This window comes from Microtus ochrogaster, chromosome 1 (genome assembly GCF_000317375.1).
Source record: "Microtus ochrogaster isolate Prairie Vole_2 chromosome 1, MicOch1.0, whole genome shotgun sequence".
In the NCBI taxonomy this organism is placed as follows: Eukaryota; Metazoa; Chordata; class Mammalia; order Rodentia; family Cricetidae; genus Microtus; species Microtus ochrogaster.
In genome coordinates, this window is record NC_022009.1 from 112,118,796 (window position 1) to 112,119,344 (window position 549).

Here is a 549-nt window from a genome sequence, read left to right on the forward strand (position 1 = left end):
CTCCCCTCCTCCCCCTCGGGCTCCGGCCGCCGCCGCCGCCACCCCGACCCCGGCTCCCGAGAGACCAGGCCGCGGCCACCACCCGGCGCCACTCACCTGAGGCAGCCGGAGGAGAATGCCGGCGGCCTGGATGAGCTCGCAGCCCAGGATGCGCAGGTCCGTCTCGCTGGGCAGGTCCAGGCCGTCCTGCATGGACGGCGTCGGCGACAGCCGCTCCTCCGGGATCAGCGAGTGGTCGATGGTGAGCGACACCTCCGAGTACAGGCGGTCGCCGATCAGGATCCCTCCGGTCGTCGTCGTCGTCGTGGTCGTCGTGCCCGAGCTGGAACCGCCGGCGCTCGGGGCGGCGGAGGCTGCCGAGGCGGCGGCGGCAGCGGCGGTCGAGGTCGGGTGAGGCCCGGACGCCATGGTGCCAGGGAGCTGCACGCAAGGCCGACGCAGCCGGAACCCAGAACGAGACTAACCAGAGTCCTCGGCGCGGCGGATGTGCCCGTGACCGCCGGCTTCCAGGCCGCTGCACGCAGCGTGCGCTTCCGCCCTGACGTCACC

At 74.0% G+C, this 549-nt stretch overlaps 1 protein-coding gene across 2 annotated transcripts in view; it reads right to left on the reverse strand.

The window, feature by feature from the left end:
* Positions 1–504, reverse strand: part of Ccnl1 (cyclin L1) — a 12,399-nt gene extending 11,895 nt beyond the window's left edge. The window contains exon 1 of one of the 2 annotated variants that reach the window (XR_003377477.1): positions 97–504. Coding sequence is in view for 1 of the 2 variants with exons in the window: in XM_005344069.2 (XP_005344126.1) it covers positions 97–408 (312 nt within the window). In the remaining variant the exon portion in view is untranslated. The remainder of the gene's footprint in view (positions 1–96) is intronic. The other variant, XM_005344069.2, reaches the window with a different exon arrangement.
* Between the last annotated feature and the right edge of the window lie 45 nt (positions 505–549).